The sequence below is a fragment of the Elephas maximus genome, chromosome 4, assembly GCF_024166365.1.
Source record: "Elephas maximus indicus isolate mEleMax1 chromosome 4, mEleMax1 primary haplotype, whole genome shotgun sequence".
NCBI lineage: Eukaryota > Metazoa > Chordata > Mammalia > Proboscidea > Elephantidae > Elephas > Elephas maximus.
Window position 1 is genome coordinate 131,825,808 of NC_064822.1, and position 21,394 is coordinate 131,847,201.

Below are 21,394 nucleotides of genomic sequence, written 5' to 3' on the forward strand. Positions count from 1 at the left end.
CCATTTTACCCCCTTTGATTGCTTTCAAAACCTGATAAAACCAAGTGTGGGAGAGGATGCCCATCCACAGGTGATTGGATGAATAAAATGGTATATATTCAGAGTGAAATATGATATTGATTTCTGCCTCTTAATTCAAAATACAAAATATGGATTTTCTCCCTTAACATCGAAACAAAAATATGAACAAACCTTATCAATATAACATTAAGCAAAAAAATCTAACTCCCAAAAGATTACATACTGCATTAAAAATACCCTTTTTATAATGTTAAAAACAAGTAAAATAGAAAATATTCATAATTTTAGAATTACATATGCAATGAAACTATGTAAGACGGAAAGCAAAGGAGAGATAAATGTAGGAGTCAAGATGATCTTTACCCTGGGATAGATTAATGAGGTGGGGGCCATATGATTCAATGCAGATTATTTTCAAGGTCCTAGCTTTTATCTTGGGTAATGGTTTCTCCTATACATATTTAATTATTAAAAATTACCAATGTTGGGGTCTTAAAAGCTTGTGAGCGGCCATCTAAGATACTCCACTGCTCCCACCCCATCTAGAGCAAGGGTGAGTGAAGAAAACCAAAGGCACGAGGGAAAGATTAGTCCAAAGGACTAATGGACCACAACTACCACAGCCTCCACCAGGCTGAGTCCAGCACAACTAGATGGTGCCTGGCTACCGTCACTGACTGCCTGACAGGGATCACAATAGAGGGTCCCAGACAGAGCTGGAGAAAAATGTAGAACAAAATTCTAACTCTCTCTCTCTCACACACACACACACACACACACACACACACACACACAAGACTAGACGTACTGGTCTGACAGAGACTGGAGAAAACCCGAGAGTATAGCCCCTAGACAGCATTTTACGTCAGTAATGAATTCACTTCTTAGGTTCTCCCTTCAGCCAAAGATTAGACAGGCCCATAAAACACAATGAGACTAAAACGGCATACCAGCTCAGGGGCAAGGACAAGAAGGCAGGAGGGGGCAGGAAAGCTGGTAACAGGAAACCCAAGGTCAAGAAGGGGAGAGAGTTGAGATGTCTTGGGGTTGGTAACCAATGTCACAAAACAACATGTGTACTAATTGTTTAATGAAAAGCTAGTTTGTTCTGTAAACCTTCATCTAAAGTACAATAAGAAAAAATAATAACACTAAAAAAAATTACCAATGAAATGCTTAACTAACTAAATAAAAATGGTTTCCTGAATTAAGAATTATGATTAATCCAATTCTGTGACCATGAGGCTCCCAATAATAAATATGAAGAGAAAAAACAATTCTGTGTATCCAAGGTTTTTCCCTCAATCATCAATCAATCAGTCCTACTAGGAACATTGTAAAATAAGGCAACTCTGTATTTACAGCATGATGTTAAGGATATTCTAATTTTTCATTTGGGGCTGTCTTTTAATTCAGCAACAGGCCATGGGATCGTTACTGTCTGGTTATAACTGGATATTATAAATATTAATGAAATGGAGCATTGAAAAGATATATGAACTCAGATTCAAGGAACTGAACTCCCATCTCAAATAGCTTGTCTGCACAGTCTTGGTCTGTGTTTAGTATACGCTGAGGGATTTCTGCTCTGACCACATGCAAACCCTGCGTCCAAGTCTTCATTTCCACTTTTCCCTAATGCATGAAATGATCCAGAAATGTCAGTATTTTGACATCTACATTAAGTTTTTCATGATGCTTCTCACACCTACAAGTTGCACAGCTATCCTCTGTTGGATCATATTTACTGATTAGTTTTTGTATGGATCTATATCTCACCATAGATATAGGGCAAGCACAGGTATGGTTTCTTCAAGATATTTACCTGAAACCAATTATAGATTTGCTAGATTTTAAACATCATAGAGTCAAGGAGAAGAAATTCTGAAGTGACGTTGTATGAGTGGACTAAGAAAGCTCAATGATCTAGGCAATTCACTAAGGCGAAGCAACTATTACAAGAAGAAAAAAATCCTGCTGAATACCATGCTAAGTCAATTAGAGGCTCTCCACATAGAAGGAGAGGTAATTTGTGAGGCCTGCCTTGCTGCACTGTGAGATGAGGTACACAGAATTAGAAATATTGATATTTTTTACCCAAGATGTAGAATAAGAGCATTAGGAAAGGAAAAGGACATTAAGATAATCAACCAGAATCAACAAGACAACAACTTAGACATGACTCTCCAGTTAAACTGATTTGTTGGGGGCAATAGTTTGCTTCTATTAGTCACAAGCCAAGTCCAAGTTCATGCTGGTGAGTCAGGAGGATGCTTTGAATAAAGGATCATTTAAAAACAATCTTAGCAAAAGACCTTGCGATATAAAAGCCATATGGATAAGAAACATTCACGAATTGACACTGATGGGAAGCAAGGGAGCTAGTCGTTAGGTGGCATATCCTTTAATTTCTGACGATTTTTAGGCTCCAAGTTGATCAGCATGAAACACTGACATGAGGCTGCTTTGTAAATGGAAATCTGCTTTGTGGATCTAAGTCATTATTGTGATTGTCAGTATAATTAGGCTTTAAATTATCAGAAGGTGGAGATTATCTCCTTATACTCCTGATTAGTGTGTTCAGGAGTAATATGATGTAATGGAGTCCCTGGGTGGTACAAACAGTTAATGTTCTGGGCTGCTAACCAAAAGGTTGGAGGTTCCGGACTACCCAGAGGCACCTACAAAGAAAGCCCTGGCAATCTTCTGAAAATTCAGCCATTGAAAACCTATGGAGCATAGTTCTACTCCAACACACTAGGGGTCACCATGAGTTGGAATCAACCGGACAGCAACTGGTGATGGAGTGGACATAGCACCGATCTGGGCCGAACTCTGCTACCTGCTAGACACGTGACCTTGGAGAAGTCACACTTGGCACTTTGTCTCTGGAACTTTATCTGTCTCCAAATCAGAGAGGAGATTATAGCATTTTAAGGACTCCTTCAATGCTAGCATGCTGTAACAATGTAAATCAGTGTTTCTTTACCTTTTTTAATTCTTGTAACCTATGAGAATCTGATAAAAACCATAGACCCTATTTCCAGAGAAAGGCACATACCTTCCATAGCCTCAGCTACTTCACAGACAATTTCAGAGGTTACTACATTCCTAGAGCCCATCCATTGACCCCAGGTGGGAATCCCTCATCTAAGTGATTTCTGATTATCCATTCACAAACAATTATTGAGTGTGTACTTGGCTCCAGGCACTGTGCTAGGTGATAGGATGATGTCAATTATCCCATATCCTCACGGAAAAACTGACATTTTTAAATGCAAAACTGAACTCATAGGTCAGGAGAAAAGACTGGACAAAATACTGATGACAACCGTAAGCAGAAATCTCAACTGTAAACACCGTAAAGCGTAAAGATATTGGGAAAAAAATTTTTTTTTTTTTTTTTTAGTTCTTTCCAGCATATTGACGCCTTGGCATTAATTACCTTTGCTAAGATTTTGCTCCCTAGTCCCAGAATGATAAAGATTCACATTTTCCTTGTGTGTGAAAAGGGATGAATAGTGGTCTTGACTGACAGACATTTCAGAAAAGATTTTAGAAGCTCTGTAGATTCTGGAGTCACTCAGAACTGGGCTTAAATCCAGGATTGAGACTTAATGGCTGTTTAACACGTTAAATAAGTTGAGTGAGTTACTTAACCTTTCTGATCCTTGCTTTCCTGATCTGTAAAAGGGGAATAATAACAACTACCATCTCCAAAAGAGATTTAGAAGGACATCATGCTTAGTAAAGTAGGAAGACCCTCAGTGAGACAGACTGACACAGTGGCTGCAACAATGAGCTCAAACATAGCAATGATTGTAAGGATGGCACAGGACCGGGCTGTGTTTCATTCTTTTGTACATAGGATGACTCAGGACTGGGCAGTGTTTCATTCTGTTGTACATAGGGCTGCTATGAGTAAAAACTGTATGAAAAGTCAGGGTCTAGCAACAAGAAAGTGCTTCCAAACAGAAATATTTATTACTATGTTTGAATACTGGAGAGAAAAAAAAAATTGAAGTTGTCAATGATTTCATTCTATTTAGGTCAACAATCAAGGTCCATGGAAGCAGCAGTCAAGAAATCAGACAATATATTGCATTGGGCAATCTGCTCCAAAAGACCTCTTTAAAGTTCTGAAAAGCAAAGATGTCACCTTGAAGACTAAGCTAAGGTGTATCTGACCCAAGCCATGGTCTTTTCAGTCACCTCATATGCATGTGAAAGGCGGATAACAAAAAAAAAAGAAGAACAAAAACCAAACCAATTGCCATCTAGTTGATCTTGACTCATAGCAACCCTATAGGACAGAGTAGAACTGCCCCAAGGAGAGGCTGGTGGATTCGAACTGCTGACCTTTTGGTTAGCAGCAATAACTCTTAACCACTGTGCTACCAAAAGAAAAACTGATACATTCCAATTGTGGTATTGCTGAAGAATGTTGAATATACCATGGACTGCCAGATGAACGAACAAATCGGTCTTAGAAGAAATACAACCAGAATGTCCCTCAGATGCAAGGATGGCAAGATTCCTATTTGTTTGCTTTGGACCCCTCACAGGAAAGACCAATTGCTAGAAAAGGACATCATGTTTGATAAAGTAGAGGGCCAGCAAAAACGAAGGAAACCCTCAGTGAGATGAATTGATACAATAGCGGACAATACAATGAATTGATACAACAGCGGACTCAAACATACCGACATTCATAAGGACAGTGCAGGATCGGGCAGTGTTTCACTCTGTCATACGTAAACTCTCTATGAGTTGCAGCCAACTTGATGGCAACTAACAAGATGTTTGAATATGATGTGAATTCTAGTCATGAAAGTTTGTGTTAATCTTACTCTAAAAGTAACATCTGCTCACATAAGGAGTTTGGTCAAAATATAAAGAATTCATAACAATTCTGTGATCTCAACTGCTTTTAATCCTATAATTACAGGGTTTCTTTTTACAGTTACATGACGCTCTGGGCCACATGGCTAGCAGGATTCTTACAGAGTCCTGTACTTCCATACTGTACTTCCTTACCTGTCCGCTCTTGTCTGAAGGAATGATTTTCGTATTTGCCACTCCTGGTAGTTACGGTCACATTGTAGAGGCGGCCCGGAGTGAGGGAGCTGAAGGAACATTCACTGACAGACTTTGCAATAAGGAGGGACTGAACCACCTTGTCATGAGAGAGTGTTACCACATAGTTATCCACGTCTCCAGGTGCCGGGAGCCAGGAAATGCTGAGGTAGTCATTACGACCAGAATTGTTCACCGTTACTCCACTCACACTGGAAGGGACTGTAATTTGAAAAGGAGAAAAAAAAAAAAGTACAATCAAAAGCTTGAGTCATTTATCTTGATTGCAAAAATAATGGGGAATCAGGAGATCTAATCTGATTACATAGGAGGTCAAGAAAGTGTTAGGATTTCACTTCAGCTTCTGGAAGCTGAATATGCTTACACTGGAAGGCCAACCAAAATAAAAACGCTAGGAGGCCTTTGGGATGAACGCCAGGCAGTCTCATAAATACAAGGATGCTGCTACTGCATTTTTATGGGGTTGCTGTTTGTGAAGTATTTTAAAGTGGAGGCATTTTTATGTGAATGTGTCAGGAGGTCCCCTGTAGGAAAAGGAACCAACATTATAATAATCTGAATGAATTAACTTGAATCAAACTCATCAACAAAGCAAAGATATGTGAGGGGCAAGGCAAAGGACACAACAGTTTTTCGGAATATCTTAGACTTTGAGGTAATTTTGATCTTCATGTGATGAAGTTATTTACCCCTGGGGAGTCTAATAACTAACACAACTGGGAGTTGTGTTTTCCTTTGCAAAGCGTTCCCTGCCCTCTAGTGGTAAAAAAAAAAAAAAAAATAGTAAGTCTAAAACTCTATCCTGGAAGCAAGAAGTCTGAAACTTGCACCAACTGTGGGCAAAGCCAGCTACTGTGGCAATAGGGGTCCTTCTGGTGTTAACTACAATCATTTGCTTATTTTAGTTGGGGGTTAGTGCCACAAACATTTACTAAGAGCCTACTATTTTCCAGATAGCAAAAATGGATTAGACACAAATGCCTTCAAGGAGCTCTCTAGCTGGAAGTATAGTTGGCAAATTAATAATGGTGGGTTTCTGGGTATCGAGTAATAGTTGTAGCACGTATCAGAGTTATGTGCATGGTAAGTAGTATTGCCATTAGTGAATATCAGGAAAAAAAAATCCATTAGTGAATATCAGAAAAAAAATCCTACAGTATATATTAACTGCACTACTGTTTTCATCATTAGCTCATTAACATCAGTTCAATATTTTCATATATTTGTCACTATTGGTACATCATATATAATGGAAGGGATTTGGAAGAATGACTTCTGAAAACACTTCTAATCTAATATGCTCTGACTGTAATTTAAGCCCCAAAGTTTTCCTCACAAGCACTTACCCATCATCAAAAATTATTAACAACACCCTATTAAACAGCTGTACTAATGCTGATCCATGTATACAAATATTTTTTATATGTAAAGTTGGCTTTTTAGCCATAATATTTATGTATTGGTATATACGTCCTTCCTTCATTCTTTCTATCCATCCATCCATCCATTCATCCATCCAACTCTTGGTTGTTCTCAAAATAATTATGCTTGTTTTTCAAAACTGCTAAGAATATTTGACAACTACAAACATTTTATTAGAAAGCATACACTTATCAAAAGTCATGCCAAAAAGGTGATTTACATTGTTAATAAATAATAATATATATATAATTTGTTGTTTTTCCTTTAGAATGAGTTTTTTTTTTTTTTCAGATTGCAATTAGATTTGTTAATCACATCTAATAATGTCTTTAACATACTCTGCCATCTTATCTTGGCTGGGAAGATTTATTTATGTCTCAACTCTATGGAAATATAAACAAATGAGAAAACCTTTCAATATTATCTCAGCGTCAACCAAAATTTCAACGATTTGAGTGAGTGGGAATGATTATCAAAGCCTGAGCCACTAAATTTGTCACAATCTACTGTAAAAAGCACTTTTTAAGATCTTTAGTTTCTGTGCTTCTATAGTAGTGGGCCACTTTTCTTCTTTCTCATGATAATGTCTGCATTTCTAATGTGTTTGAGTAACATAATTCATGCTCATATTTATTCATATGTTACTCTGTCCCCCAAATTTTATGATCATTCTTTAAAGTATTTCTTGTCTCTTTTTGCTTGCTTCTATTATATGAGTCAAATATTGCTGCCTCTGTTACAATTCAAACAGAGGTATAAAAAATATTACAAGTCCTAACTAGCCTATTGCCCACTTATTTCAAGTAATATCAGAGACTAAACTATTTTAATACATCACAAGTTGGACAGCCCTATTGGTATTTTAAATAGGATTTAACTTTTGTGGTAGAGTAAGACTGGTTGTTCACCAAATCATTTACTTTTTCCTCTTGAACACACAGCTAGACTACTGTGAAGACTAATTTTATGTGTCAGCTTGGCTAGGCTATAGTTCCCAGTAGTCTGATCAAACACTAGTCTAGTTGCTGTCATGGAGTAGTTACATGTGATTAAATCAGTTGGCCTTGAGTAGAGCAAATTAGGTAATATAATACAATGTGATGTAATATAATGTAATGCAATGTAATGTAATATAAGGTAATCACTTTCCATAATGCAATCTAATGTAATATAATCAGTCAGTTGAGGTCATGCCACTGGAGGGTGGATGCTAAACCTAATCACTTCTGAGTTATAAAAAGACCAGAATAGACATAGAGACACACACACAGAAGAAGACAGACAATATGTGAGTACCATCTATAGTAAAGGAGTGCCAAGAATAGCCAGCACACAATAGAACTAGGAGAGAGGCCCACAGAAGGAAGTGACAAAACTGATACCCTGATTTGGATTTTTAGCCTTCAGAACCATGAGAAAATAAATTTCTGGTCTTTAAAGCCACCTATTTGTGGTATTTGTGTCACAGCAGTACTAAAGTGACTAAGACAATCAGATTTCTTAACCTCTCCTGCAGTTAGGGGTAACCTTGTGACTGAGTTCTAGCCAATGGAATGTGGGTAGAAGTGATGTGTTTACTGGCAGGTCCGGTAATCTTTTCTCCCTCTCCATTCTCTGGAATAATGGGCAGATCTCTGAGGACCTAGAGGAAGGAAGAGCCACAGATGGGAGAAGACTGGACTTATAAATTGCTGCTTGGAGAAGAACCAACCAATACAGTTTTCTAACCAGGAACACCCTCATTGTACAGTTGGGTAGGCAGGAAATAAGTCAATATAACCTGACTAATACAACTTTTTTTTTTTTTAATACAACTGCAATACACTGGGAAATGGATGCAAGGTCCTTCTCAACTCCTCTTCTCAACTTTCTTTTTGTTATTCCTCCTTCCCTATTCTGACACCCAGGGTAGGCTGGGGAGGGATGAATGACTGTGTCTTGATTACAAAACAGAGGTTTCGAGAAATAAATTCATGGCAGAACTAGGACTAGAATCTAAGCCTCTGGATTAACAATCTAAGCTTTTCACCCTTCACCCCTCAAGTACACTACACAGATGGATGGCGCCAAGGCCATTAAAGAAGAAGATAGACGGTATCAAGAGGGAAGACACAGGTAATGGTGTCAACTGCCATGCAAAGGAAGCACATAATGCGAGAAACGGGCATACATCAGTGGATTTCTGCCAAGACCATGAAACATCTTTTCAAAGATCTTAGTTGCTCTTCAGGGAGAGTTAATGAAGTTAACGTTCCCTGAGTTCATTAAGTACGTGAGAGTCATGAAAACGGACACATCAATGATGCCTGCAGCTGAAACTCATAATATGAGCATTAGAGATGTACAAGGGAGAGCCTGAAATCCAACTTATCATCATCATATAAAATTGAGCAGGAGAAGCTTCTGAGTTCACTAATAATTATCAAAGCTTCCATTGGGTTGTTTTGTTTATTTATTTTCCAAGAAACTAGAACATCGATTTCAGTTTCTGTTTATGTTGTTTCTTTTCTCAGTGTTATGTAGAAAATTACATTTTCTTCATTAGAGCTACTCCTCTATCTGACCAGGTGACCATAATGACACTTAATTGTTTAGTTGGCCTTCTGCCTTATTTGACTGTGAGTTCTTTAAAATCAAGGAACATTGTTTAGGTGGTGTCACGTATTGAACAATGTCCCCCCAAAAAATGTGTGTATCAACTTGGTTAGGCCATGTGTGGTTGTCCTCCATTTTGTGATTGTAATTTTGTGTTGAGAGGATTAGGGTGGGATTGTAACACCACCCTTACTCAGGTTACCTCCCTGATCCATGGTAAAGGGAGTTTCCCTGGGGTGCGGCCTGCACCACATTTTATCTCTCAAGAGACAAAAGGAAAGCGAAGCAAGCATAGAGTTGGTGACCTCATACCACCAAGAAAGCATAGCATGTCCTTTGGACCCAGGGGTCCCTGCACCTGAGAAGCTCCTCAACCATGGGAAGATTGAGGACAAGGACCTTCTTCCAGAGCCAACAGAGACAGAAAGGCTTCCTCTGGAGCCGACGCCCTGAATTTGGACTTGTAACCTACTAAACTGTGAGAAAATAAATTTCTCTTTGTTAAAGCCATCCACTTTTGGTATTTCTATTCTGGCAGCACTTAGATAACCAAGATAGGTGGCACATAATACTAAGCACTTGCTTATGCACTAAGCACTAAGCACATATAATACTAAGCCCTGCTTATATTTATGAAAATACATGTGATTTGGGAATTTTATTAACTCAACTTTTGACCGTACAAGCTGGAGATAATTTTCTTTCTATGTCCTGAAACCAAGACTATGAAAGTAAGTGACGGGTACTTTTCTGTTTTTACTTTGCTTGTTTACCTTAACTGGGACATAAACGTTTCGTGGGAATCAACTGAATGAGGGGATAAACTTAGGCATCAAATGACTATTATGCCATTACAAAGGTTTTTCTAAGAGTTCTGACACTGAAATTAGAGATTGCAGAAAATTCAGAATGCATTTCCCCCATCTATCATTCCTGGGTAAGGGTCCCTGGATGACACAAGTAGTTTGTGTTGGTCTACTAACTGAAAGGTAGGCAGCTTGAACCCAACCATTGTGTTGCAGAAAAAAAGCCTGGTGATCTCCTTCTGTAAATATTACAGCCAAGAAAACTCTATGGGGTAGTTCTATTCTGTAACACATGGGGTCACCGTGAGTCAGAATCCACTTGACGGCAATGGGTTTGTTTTATCATTACTGGGAGAGCTACATTTACCTTCTAGATGGTATTGGAACCTGGCTTTTAAGAAGGTCAGAGGTGAGTGTGTTTTTGAGAATGTTAAAAAAATTCTAGAACATACTGTCTTGGGGTTGCCATGTGTTCAGTTCTCTGTAGGTTACAAACACACATATCTCTACTTCTTACCTGTCCTCCCCTCAGCCACAACTTGTCGGGAAGAGATCCCTCCGCTCACTGTTGTTACCACAACAGAGTAGAGGCTGCCTGATTTGAGGGAGTGGAAGCTGTATCTGCTGGTGTCACCGGAGACACTTTCATTTTTGATGACCACATTTTCATGAATCAGTAAGACTTGGTAGAACTCTACATCTCCTAGAGCCTGGGTCCAGTTAGTAAACAGACTGCTGGTTGTCCCTTGGTTGGCCACATGCAAGCCAGTCACTTGGGCAGGCACTAAAACACAGTAGACAGAGAAAGGACCAAACACAGAATGAACGATTAATCATCCTAAGGAATTGTAGCCAAAATGAGTCAAAAATGGAGGCAGACTTGAAAATGCTAAAAATACTATATTTTTGCTACAGACTCTCAGCTCTATTTTCTGTGATATATGGAGAACATTTCCTGTGGACGCTCTTCTACTCTAAAAAGCTATTATATTGGAAATCAAAATTATTTCAGATCTAAGGAAGAGGCATGCCTACTAAGTGGTTGGGATTTTAAAATTTAAATAATGAAAGGCTTCTATATTTTTAAAATAATTTTTATTGTGCTTTAAGTGAAAGTTTACAAATCAAGTCAGTCTCTCACATATAAACTTATATATACCTTACTACATACCCCCATTTACTCTCCCCCAATGAGTCAGCCCACTCCCTCCTTCCAGTCTCTCCATTCGTGACCATTTTGCCAGAGTCTAACCCACTCTACCCTCCCATCTCCCCTCCAGACAGGAGATGCCAACATAGTCTTAAGTGTCCACATGGTGCAAGTAGCTCACTCCTCATCAGCATCTCTCTCCAACCCATTGTCCAGTCCAATCCATGTCTGACAAGTTGGTTTTGGGAATGGTTCCTGTCCTGGGCCAACAGAAGGTTTGGGGACCCTGACCGCTGAGGTCCTTCTAGTCTCAGTCAGACCATTAAGTCTGGTCTTTTTATGAGAATTTGGGGTCTGCATCCTACTGTTCTCCTGCTTCCTCAGGGGTTCTCTGTTGTGTTCCCTGTCAGGGCAGTCATCGGTTGTGGCTGGGCACCATCTAGTTCTTCTGGATGTAGTCTCTAGTTCATGTAGCCTTTTCTGTCTCTTGGGCTTATAATTACCTTGTGAGCTTGGTGTTCTTCATTCTCCTTTGATCCAGGTGGGTTGAGACTCATTGACGCATCTTAGATGGCTGCTTGCTAGCGTTTAAGACCCCTGACACCACACTTCAAAGTGGGATGCAGAATGTTTTCTTAATAGATTTTATTTTGCCAATTGACTTAGATGTCCCCTGAAGAAAGGCTTCTATATTTGAAGGCTGCTTACTTAATGCTATTTTCTCTGTCCTCACCCTTTGAGAACTCAAGGCCATGTGATCTACCTAAGTTGATGGTTGTTATGGGGTGGTTATGAATTATATTATCATATAATAATAGTGATAATAGCATTCACAACAACAATTACTGAGTGCCTACCTTGTGCCAGTTATGGATTCTATGCCTTATACAAGTTACATTATTTGATACTCACTTAAAACTCTAAGAAATTGATTTTATCATTTCCTGTTTACTGATGAGAAAACCAAAGATCATAAAATGTAAGTAACTTAGCCTATGTCAGATTGCTAACAAACAGTCAGTGTGGGATCCAAAGCTAGACCTGTCTAATCCCTAAGCTTGCGCTCTTTTTCTAGTTAGTAACTATAGTGACGTTTAACCCATCCATTAACAAATCTTATACAAGATGTTGACATTGGCACTTGATCGACATACTTCTTTGCGTCTCTTCCCTGGTTTACTACAATCAAAGTGAATGGAACTTTGGTATGGTCCTTCTCAGAGTTTATTGACCTTTGGATTAAGATGTAAACATATTCATTAAAAAATACTACTATACTTGGATTGAAAGACTCAATATTGTTAAGATATCAGTTCACCATCCCAAGCTAATTTATAGATTTGACATCAACACATTCCTAATCAAAACCCTGGCAGGATTTTTTTTGGTAAAAATTGATAAACTGATTCTAAAATTTACAAGGAAAGCAAAGGACCTAGAATGACCAAAACAATTTTGAAAAAGAACAATGTTGAAGGACTTACACCATCTGATTTCAAGACTTACTATAAAGCTACAGTAGTCAAGACAGTGTGATACTGGTGAAAGGACAGACACAGTGACCAATGGAACAGAATTGAGAGTCCAGAAATAGATCAACACATATATGGTCAACTGGTTCTTTACAGAGGTACAAAAGCAATTCAATGGAAAAAGGATAGTCTTTTCAATAAATAGGGCTGGAATAATTGGATGTCTATATGCAAAAAAGTAAACCTTTACCCATATATTATACCATGTATAAAAATTAACTCATAATGGATCATAAACCTAAATTTAAAAATTAAAACTACAAAACTTCTAGGAGTAAATCTTCACGATCTTTTGTCAGGCAAAGATTTCTTAGATATGATACCAATACTATGACCTATATAAGAAAAAGTTGATAAATTTGACAGAAAAAATTAAAATTTCTATTCTCCAAAGTATACTAAAAAAGTAACAAAAAGACAAGTCACAGACTGGGAGAAAATATTTTCAATACACATCTCTGACAAAGAACTTGCTTCCAAAATAAAGAACTCTCAATACTAAGAAGAGAAAAACCCCAATTTAAAAAGATGGGCAAAAGATCTGAACAGAAACTTCACCAAATAATATAAATGGATGGCAAATAACCATAAGGAAAGGTGCTCAACGTCATTGGTCAGTAAGAAAAGGCAAATTAAAACCACAATGAGATAGCACCAAACACCTGTTAAAAAGGTCAAAATTAAAAACACAAAAAACAAACCAAGCTGACAGTACAGGTGCTGGCAAGAATTTAGAGGAACTAGATATCTCACACATTGCTGGTGGGAATGTAAAGTTGTACAGCCACTTTGGAAAAGAGTTTGGTATGTTTTTAGAAAGTAAACATACACTTAACCGTATGACCTGGCAATTTAGGTTATGGTGATGATGAAAATGATCATTGAGTGTAAAATAATGCCTTGAACTTCCATTTTTGGCAATAGGTGGGCACGATACCATAAAAATTCCCCAATAAACTTAAGTACATATGTGGGATAAAACAAAAAAATGCAAATGCATCAATGAGTTGCCAAGAAAGTAAATTCTTGAGGGTCATCTTTTATTCTTGAGAGCATCTTTCAAACATAAATTTAAGCTTTGACTTTACAGATTTGTAGGATGCAGAAGATATGAGGCAAAGTATAGGACTTTCCCAGGTTGAGGTAACCCTGCATGACATTGGATCCTGAAAGGCTACATCCTAAGTGTAAATGAAATGAACTTTTCCTTTCTACACCCCACCCTACCCCAGCCTCTTTAGTACTGGGTGGAAAAGAAAATTTCCTCTGAGAATTTATAATCTCGAGATAGCTTCAGTGAGTTTGCAGCCTGAATTCACAAAATGTGGGTGGTCAAAAAACTTCAAGCTGAGACCATAGATTAAAGTTGTTCTGGGTTGACAGTAGTTCTACGTACCTGGAAGAACCAAATGAAAACAAAAGTCTTTCTGGAACCCTCCTTCAAACAAGGCCTTTAAGAATATCCACAGAATAAAATCCAAAAAATAGAAGCTTACAGTAAAAAAATCACAAACATTTAAGAATCTAAGACACTATGAGAAAAAGGCAACAAAGTCAATAAACAACACAATTGGACTCCTAGAGGTTTCATATAATTATCAGGCATAGAGTGTAAAACAAGCATTTTTAATTTGTTTATAGCAGTAAAGGAGGAGATTGAAAATATGACTAAAGAGCAAGAGAGCATAAAATACATTTGGAAAAGAACCAAAGAGAATGTTGAAAAGTGAAGAATATAACAATTAAAACTTAAGGCCTATTGTATGAATTTAACAACAGATTAGATAAAGCTGCAGAAAGAAGTAGTGAACTGAAGCAAAGAGCTGAGGAAATTATTCAGACTACAGCTCAGAGAGCAAATACATGGAAAATATGAAAAAGAGGTTAAAAGACATAGAGGATAGAATGTAGGGGAGGGGGATATATATATATATATATAAATCAAAGTACCAGAAGGAGAACAGAGAAGGAATAAAGAAGTGACAATATTGGAGAGCTAATGGCTGAGAAAGGAGCCCTAGCGGTGCAATGATTAAGGGCTCAGCTACTAAACCGAAAGGTTGGCAGTTTGAACCCAACCAGCAGCTCTTCAGGTGAAAGTCCTGATGATCTGCTTCTGTAAAGATTAAACCTGATGGGGCAGTTCTTCTCTGTCACATGGGGTGGCTGTGAGTCAGGATCAGCTTGATGGCAACCAACAACAACAACAACAACGGCTAAGAATTTCCAGAATTGAATAAAGATAGTATTCTATAAGTACAGAAATCCCAATTAATCTTACAGAGGATAAACAAAAAGAAGGTCTCACCTAGATCATTATTGCAAAACAACAGAATACCAGAGGCAAACAGTAGATCTTAAAAGCAGCCATAGTAAACAGATTATCCATAAACCCAAAAAAACACCAAACCCAGTGCCATCGAGTCAATTCTGACTCTTAGCGACCCTATAGGACAGAGCAGAGCTGCCCCAAAGAGTTTCTAAGGAGCGCCTGGCAGATTTGAACTGCCAACCCTTTGGTTAGCAGCGGTAGCACTTAACCACCGTGCCACCAGGGTTTCCTAGATTACCCACAGAGAAATAAAAATTAGACTCACAGCTGACTTTTCAACAGCACCAATAAATGCCAGAAAGAGGAAAGTAATATCTTCATGGACTGACAGAAAATAACTTTCAACACAGAATTGTAATCCAGGAAAAATATTTTTCATGACTGAGAGCTATATTAAGACATACTCAGAAAAACAAAACTAGAGTTTGTCCCTAAAAACTCTCAATAAAGAAATGTGAAGAATGTTCTCCAGGATGAAGGAACTTCTGAGATGTAGGAAGGAAAGGTAAGAAAATAAATGATAAACTGGTGGGTAAATCTACAGGAACGTTGACTGTATAAAACAATAATACTGTTTCGTGGGGTTAAAAAAAGGAGAGAGAAATAAAATACAGGACAACAATAGCATATAAATTGGAAAAGGGAATCTTGAATGATGACCTTGCTTACTATATAAAAATGAGAAAATCAAAGCAGGAGGAAGATCACTGCCCACCATTACATCTATCCACTGACTGGCATCTGTACCCAAATACTCTCCTTCCTAGCTGACGCTAAAACTACTTGTGCTCCTTTCTACAGCCAACTCCTTCCCTTGTGCTCTAGATGCCCACACCTCTCACCTACTCATAGAATAACTGCAGCCATTCTTTCCTCTTTTCATCACCACTATTCGCCTCTCTTCTAGCTCACTCCTACTGGCAAAACAAAACAAAACAAAGCAAATAAATAAATAAACTCCGTTATTTCTGCTATGCTTAAAAATAATCCTCCTTTCAACCCCGTGCTCTCTGCCAGAAGCTGCCCCATTTCTCTCCTTTCCTTTGCAACAAAACTCTTTGGAAGAGTTGTTTTCTGCTCTGGCAAAACAAAGCCAAACCATGTAAAAAGAAAAAAAAAAAATAATGTAAAAAGAAGGAACCAATAAAGAGCTGCAATTAGTGAAATAGAAAACAATCACATAGGATTCATAAAACAAGGCCCAGAATAATCAGCATGTAATGAATATTTGTAAATTGTGTGAATGTTAAACAATTCAGCAAATAAGGTATTTTTAAAATCTAAAATTTATAAAGAATATTACCTGTTCTTCCATTTACTGAAGACGAATTTTTTAAGTCTCCACTAATACTGGTGACTGTAGCCATGTAGTTTCGCCCAGGCACCAAGTCGGTAAAAGTGAATTCTTTGGCATCTTTGGAGAGCAACTTGTGAATGAGCAAGAGGTCTCTATCAGTTAGTGAAATGATGTATTTCTCCCATTCTGCTACAGGAGGCTGCCACATGATGCTCAGTGAGGTTTCATTGGCATGTTTGACACAAAGCTGGAGGACAGCCAGGGGGACTGAAGAAAAAGCAACAGAGCCTTTGACCATTGATTGGCTCACATACATTTACGGGGTATTCTTTACTTTTCTTTTCTTTTTTTTATTGTGCTTTAGGTAGAAATTTACAGAGTAAATTAGTTTCGCATTAAACAGTTAATCCACAAATTGTTTTGTGACACTGGTTGCCAGTCCCACAATGTGCCAACACTCTCCCCTTCTCCATCCCAGGTTCCCTGTTTCCATTCATCCAGTTTTCCTGTCCCTTCCTGCCTTTTCGTCTTCACTTTTGGCCTGGTGTGCACATTAGTCTCATATACATGATTGAACTACGAAGCGTGTTCCTCATGTGTGTTATTGTTAGCCCTAAAGACCTGTCTAATCTTTGACTGAAGGGTGAACCTCAGAAGCGACTTCAGTGCTGAGTTAAGTGTCTGGGGGCCATGTGCTCGGGGTTTCTCCAGTCTCTGTCAGACCAGAAAACCTGGTCTTGTGTGTGCGTGTGTGTGAATTTGAATTTTTTTCTACATTTTTCCCCCTCTGTCTGGGATATGGAGTATTCTTTAAACAGCTGTTCTCTACTATCCATAGGTGTATTCCAGTTCAGCATTTCTTTTCTGAATGCTTATGAGCATTTTTTTTAAAAAGATAATCACCAAAAGTTGGGCTCATGAACATATCAGAAATAAAGATTCGAAAGGATACTATTAGAAAACACTTTGCTGGAAGAATCATTATGTTTGACCAGATATTACTTTATTACCATTTTTTCTCTTCATATGAATTCTATCATATAAAAATGTGTAACTCAATTTTGTCATCCACAAAACTGCAGACAAAAGTCTGTGTTTAAGAATTTAGGTGGAGTCGGGAGTGTTTAGGAGCCTTGGTGGTGCAATGGTTAGCGCACTCAGCTGCTAAATGAAAGGTTGGTAGTTTGAACCCACCAGCCACTCCTCGGGAGAAAGATGTGGCAGTCAGCTTCCATAGAGATTTACAGCCTTGGAAATCCTATGAGGCAGTTCTACTCTGTCCTATAGGGCTGCAGTGAGTCAGAATTGACTCCACGGCAATGGATTTTTGGGTGGAAGTATTTATTATCCCCATAGCTTGGAAACACCAAGTGCTTTCTTCCTTCCGGTTCTGTAAAGGGAACATTGATGTATCCATGAAAGGAAAAAGTGGTTGGTAAGTAATTATAGCATCTGATCAAAGACTCCTTGCATCTAAAGAAGAAGCCCCTGGGTGGCACGAACAGTTAAGTACTTGTCTACTAACTGAAAGGTTGATGGTTCAAACCCACACAAAGGTGCCTTGAAAGAAAGGCCTGGTGATCTGCCTCTGAAAGGTCATGGCCTTGAAAACTCCATGAAGTGCAGTTCTGCTCTGCAACATATGGGGTCAACATGAGTTGGAGCCGGCTCAACAGCAACTGGTTTAGTTTAGCATATCTAAAGAATCGAAATTACTTCCATTAAAAAAAAAGCTTTGTTTTATTATTACAATTTCTAGGAGACACCACAAATGCAATACAGAAGATCTATATAACAAAGCCCAGTATATGACAAGCACTTACTGAACATTTGTTCAGTCATTTCTAGGAGAAATTATTAAGAGCAAAGTGTTGGTCCCACAAAACAACAGGGAAACCAAATTCTGCAAGAAAGAAATTTTAAATTATATTGTGATTTTTCTATCAAACTTTTAATGTAATTCCATTCTCATCAGGGCTCTAAATCTGCAGTTTCCTTCTTCAGTATATAGAAATGAAATTTTTACAATGAGTTCAAAAAGTCACCTTATTCACCTAGGGGTACAATTTAAGAAAAGTTCTTCTGAGGATTATGCCAACATGCTAAGAGCCTCTACTGTTCCTTGATCTTATATTTCCAAGTTATTTGAGGTGACTGAAAAAAATATTGGAAATGATATAGATGTTTGAAGAGCCCTGGTGCCACAGTGGTTAAGTGCTTGGCTGCTAACTGAGAGGTCAGCAGTCTGAACCCATCAGCTGCTCCATGGAAGAAAGATTCGGCAATCTGCTTCCATAAAGATTTACAGCCTTGGAAACCCTACAGGGCAGTTCTATTCCATCCTGTAGGGTCACTATGAGCCAGAATTTGACTTGATGGCAATGGTTTGTAGATGCCTGTCCTATGAAATACTAAAAATGGCTCAGTTTAAGTTTATATAGGTCTCTGATCATTTTCCAATGGACATTAATATTTGGAAAATGAAAGGATTACTGGAAGACACAGTTGGCAAGCCAAGGGGGTGCCTCAATCCTTTTCATTGTCATATTTCTAAGAAGAATATTAAATTAATGTCATTATTTCCTTATTTTCAGGCAAGACCAAGAGAGAATATATTTGAACTTCACTCCAACTTTGGTATATTCCATGCCATAAGAATATTCATAGAATTTTTGAACTTGGAAGGGCCACTCCCCTCTTTGAAAATTGAGGAAATGGGTTTAAAAAGGTTGTGGCTTGTCCAAGGAATTATAGGATAGTGGTGACAGCAAGAATACCAAGACCCATGTCTCAGAATCCTTATTCTCTGCTGCCTTGAAATCCAAATATATCCCTCTTCACTTTAATCATGCTTTCTTGATGGTTGAAATTCTCATATTAGCCAATATTAGGTCAAGGCAAGAGTTCCCTAATACTGATCACCAGCGAAATGTTGTTATCCATCTTCTTTTGGGAGAAGGATAAGCTCTTACTCTCAGCTTGTATCCTTCTTTCTCTTTTTGTGTTAAAATGTCTTTCTTTTATAAAGTAATGTTGTTACCAGAAGAACTAATTTTTAATGTTCTAATTTGACAAAATTAAATGTTAGTAACCCTATGTCAATCTGCAATTTTGGTCTACTGGTTTGCAATATCTCAAATTCAGGGAACATTGTATATGGCCTTGATGGTTACCTAGGTTACTTAGGAGAGGGAAAAAATTAAGGTTGCATCAGCCAGAGGCACCTCAGAAGACAGGCCTGGTGATCTGCTTCCAAAGGGTCACAGCCTTGAAAGCCCTATGGAGCAGTTCTACTCTGCACACCTGGGGTTACCATAAATTGGAATCGACTCAATGGCAACTAACCACAGTCATTAACACTTTGATATTTGCTTACCTGTCCTGCCTTGGCAACGCTCGGAATTCTTCTGGTTTCCACTCTCAACAATGACTTCAACATCATACTGTCTTCCTGGTATGAGCCCTACATCATCCATGACATAGTGTGTTTCCTCCTTTCCCACAGTGATGTTGAGCAGCACCAAAGAACCATTGAAGAGCATGATACGATACTGCTCCCAGTCTCCTGCAGGAGGCGACCAGCTCACTACGAGGGACCTCGTCCAACTATTGCTATTTGCCTTCAGGTTCCCAACTTTCTCTGGAACTAAAGGGTGAAGTGATATCAAAAAGGAGACACTAAAAACTGAAAGTAAAGATATTCATTTCCTTTCCATGCTCAACAAAAGACAAGAGATATAATATCACCAAATCAAAACATTTTTACCTCCCCTTTCCCGAAAAAAAAAAATTTTTTTTTCTTTTTTTTCCCCGTGTCTGTGGATTGTAAATATGAGTGTTCTTTTCTCATTTGGGGAGACACTTGATACTCAAGAAATGTATTCTAAAGTAATCTCAGTGATATGTCAGTAATGCAGTCTTCTATAACACTGTTAATAATCTAGTGATACGAATGTTGCTTTTTATTAATTACACACCAGTCCTTAAGACAACAGTGATGTTGCGTCTAATGATGGTGACATTGACGGATGTGGCATCTTTTTGAAAAGATACTGGATGCTGTGGTCATGAAACATTTTTTTTGCAGCCGAAAAAGATTAATCTTCCTTCAGTATAGCTCCGATTATTATTACTTTGCTGAAAACATTCACGGTCTTGCCTTTAACTACAGAATAAAACTCCTTGGCTTGGCATTTGTGTCTCTACAAAACCAAACTCCATATCTTTCCAGACTTATCTCTGACTACTCCTCACATACTCTCCCGCCTATCCCAACCCCCTTGAATGCTGGGTTCCAGTTGTGTGTTTTGCAGACCTGAAAGGTCCCTGGGCTCTTCTGCCTCTGTGCTTTGCTCATATTGTCCCCTCCAACTCAATTGTCCTTCCCTTTTCTTCCTTTCCACCTGACAAAAAGCTACATGTTCTTTACGTCCCAGTTAAAGGCCACCTGCTCCAAGAAACCTTTTCTGATCTTCTGATAGAGAATTTTGTTCTCTTTTCTTTCTGACCATAAAGCTCTTTTATAGAATCTCTAATAACAGAGAGAATGGACTCTGAAATCATACAGCCTGGGTTTAAATTCCAGCCCCACCAATTACTGTCCGGATGACTGTGGACAAGTTATTTGACTTTCAGAGTTACCTGTAAACCAGCAATAATAATAAGATCTCTCTCATGGCTTTGTGGTGAGAACTAAATAGAATAATGAGCGTAAAGTATGTAGTCATTGCCTGATGCGTGGAGACATCAATAAAATTGCCATTATTAGAATTTTTATTTTTATTATTTGTGTGTATATTCTCCATCTGTGCTATTAAAATGTAAACTCCCAAAAACAGGGCTGGGCAAACATTTTCTGTAAAGGGCTAGATACTAAATATTTCGGGCTTTATGGGCCACAAATGGCTCTCAGTCTCATAATTTTCTTTCCTTTTTAACAATTACTAAAAATGTAAACACTTCTTTTAGCTCTGGGGCTATACAAAAACAAATCTGGCCCACTGGCATACTTTGCTGACCCCTGCCTTAAAGGCAAGTTGTCTTTTTTTTTTTTTAAACAACTTTCAAAGCTCCTACTATATTAATTTATTCATAAAAAGGCACTGGATAAATGTTTGGTGACAGAAAGTAATAATTTATGGA

At 38.2% G+C, this 21,394-nt stretch overlaps 1 protein-coding gene across 4 annotated transcripts in view; it reads right to left on the bottom strand.

The window, feature by feature from the left end:
• Nucleotides 1-21,394, bottom strand: part of PTPRB (protein tyrosine phosphatase receptor type B) — a 139,129-nt gene that overhangs the window by 57,973 nt on the left and 59,762 nt on the right. For 3 of the 4 annotated variants that reach the window (XM_049883885.1, XM_049883887.1, XM_049883888.1), the window contains 4 exons: nt 19,629-19,898; nt 16,259-16,519; nt 10,459-10,725; nt 5,059-5,319 (listed from right to left, as the gene is read on the bottom strand). In XM_049883885.1, coding sequence (XP_049739842.1) covers nt 5,059-5,319; nt 10,459-10,725; nt 16,259-16,519; nt 19,629-19,898 — 1,059 coding nt within the window. The remainder of the gene's footprint in view (nt 1-5,058; nt 5,320-10,458; nt 10,726-16,258; nt 16,520-19,628; nt 19,899-21,394) is intronic. The other variant, XM_049883886.1, reaches the window with a different exon arrangement.